The sequence below is a fragment of the Emiliania huxleyi genome (assembly GCF_000372725.1).
Source record: "Emiliania huxleyi CCMP1516 unplaced genomic scaffold EMIHUscaffold_9616, whole genome shotgun sequence".
Taxonomy (NCBI): domain Eukaryota; phylum Haptophyta; order Isochrysidales; family Noelaerhabdaceae; genus Emiliania; species Emiliania huxleyi.
Window position 1 is genome coordinate 1 of NW_005194865.1, and position 897 is coordinate 897.

The 897-nt window shown below is 60.3% G+C and overlaps 1 protein-coding gene across 1 annotated transcript; it reads left to right on the forward strand.

Annotated features, from left to right (window-relative positions):
- Nucleotides 1–5: 5 nt before the first annotated feature.
- EMIHUDRAFT_78840 (hypothetical protein) lies at nucleotides 6–332 on the forward strand (the record flags this gene model as incomplete). Its single annotated transcript, XM_005756555.1, has 1 exon — nucleotides 6–332. A coding segment is annotated over one exon (327 nt), but the record flags the coding sequence as incomplete, so codon positions are not given.
- Between the last annotated feature and the right edge of the window lie 565 nt (nucleotides 333–897).

Genomic DNA, 897 nt, shown 5'->3' on the forward strand with positions numbered 1-897 from the left:
TCGAGCAAAGCGAGGCGGTGTTCCGAGCGATGGACACGAACAGCGACGGCGAGATCAGCCTCGAGGAGTTTACAAAGGGGCTGAGCGATGCCATGGAGGGTGAAGAGGCGGCAATGAGCGAGTCTCCCGCCCTGGCCGCCTTTAGGGAGCTGGACACTGACGGCAGTGGCTTTATCGACCTGCAGGAGCTCAGGGTCGCCCTCGACGCAGCCGCCCGAGCCCGCCCATCGGAGGAGGTGGTGGAGGCCATCTTCAGGGAGATAGACGCCAACGGTGACGGCGTCATCTCGTTTGAGGAGTTCGCACGGGTGTACGCGAAGCTGGAGCTCTGAGCCTCTGACGCATCGAATGCATGCATACTGTGCTGGTAGCTCTCCGTCGTTCGCGACCTGTTCGCGACTTTCTCGGACCTCGCCGGCTGACGCGCGGGGTCGTCGCAGAGTTGAATACGGTACAGGGTACGGTTGCAGTACAGTCTGATGAGCGTGAGGGTATGTTGGTCCTTGCTAGGAAGGGCAGAGGGACGCGAAGAAAACGGCCGGGGCGCCGCGGCCCGCCCAAGTGATCTAGTCGGGGCCGTGTCCATCAGAGCTCCAGTAAGCTCGAGGAGACACCCCATTAGCGCGGCTCGACCTCTTTGAGTCACTGCCTTCCCAGCGGTTTGGCTGTAGAGCCTCTACAACAAACTCTACAGCAAAATCGCGCTCTACATCGCTCTACATCGGACTCACATCGTCACGCGCCGGATGTAGAGCTCTACAGCTCTACAGCGCTCCAGAGCGCTCTACAGCTCTACAGCTCTACAGCGCTCTACACTCTACATCCTCTACACCCTCCCTCAGGCCCCCTCGCGCCTCCTGGTTTTCGTGGGCACTGCGTTTTCTTTTTTCAGCAGAG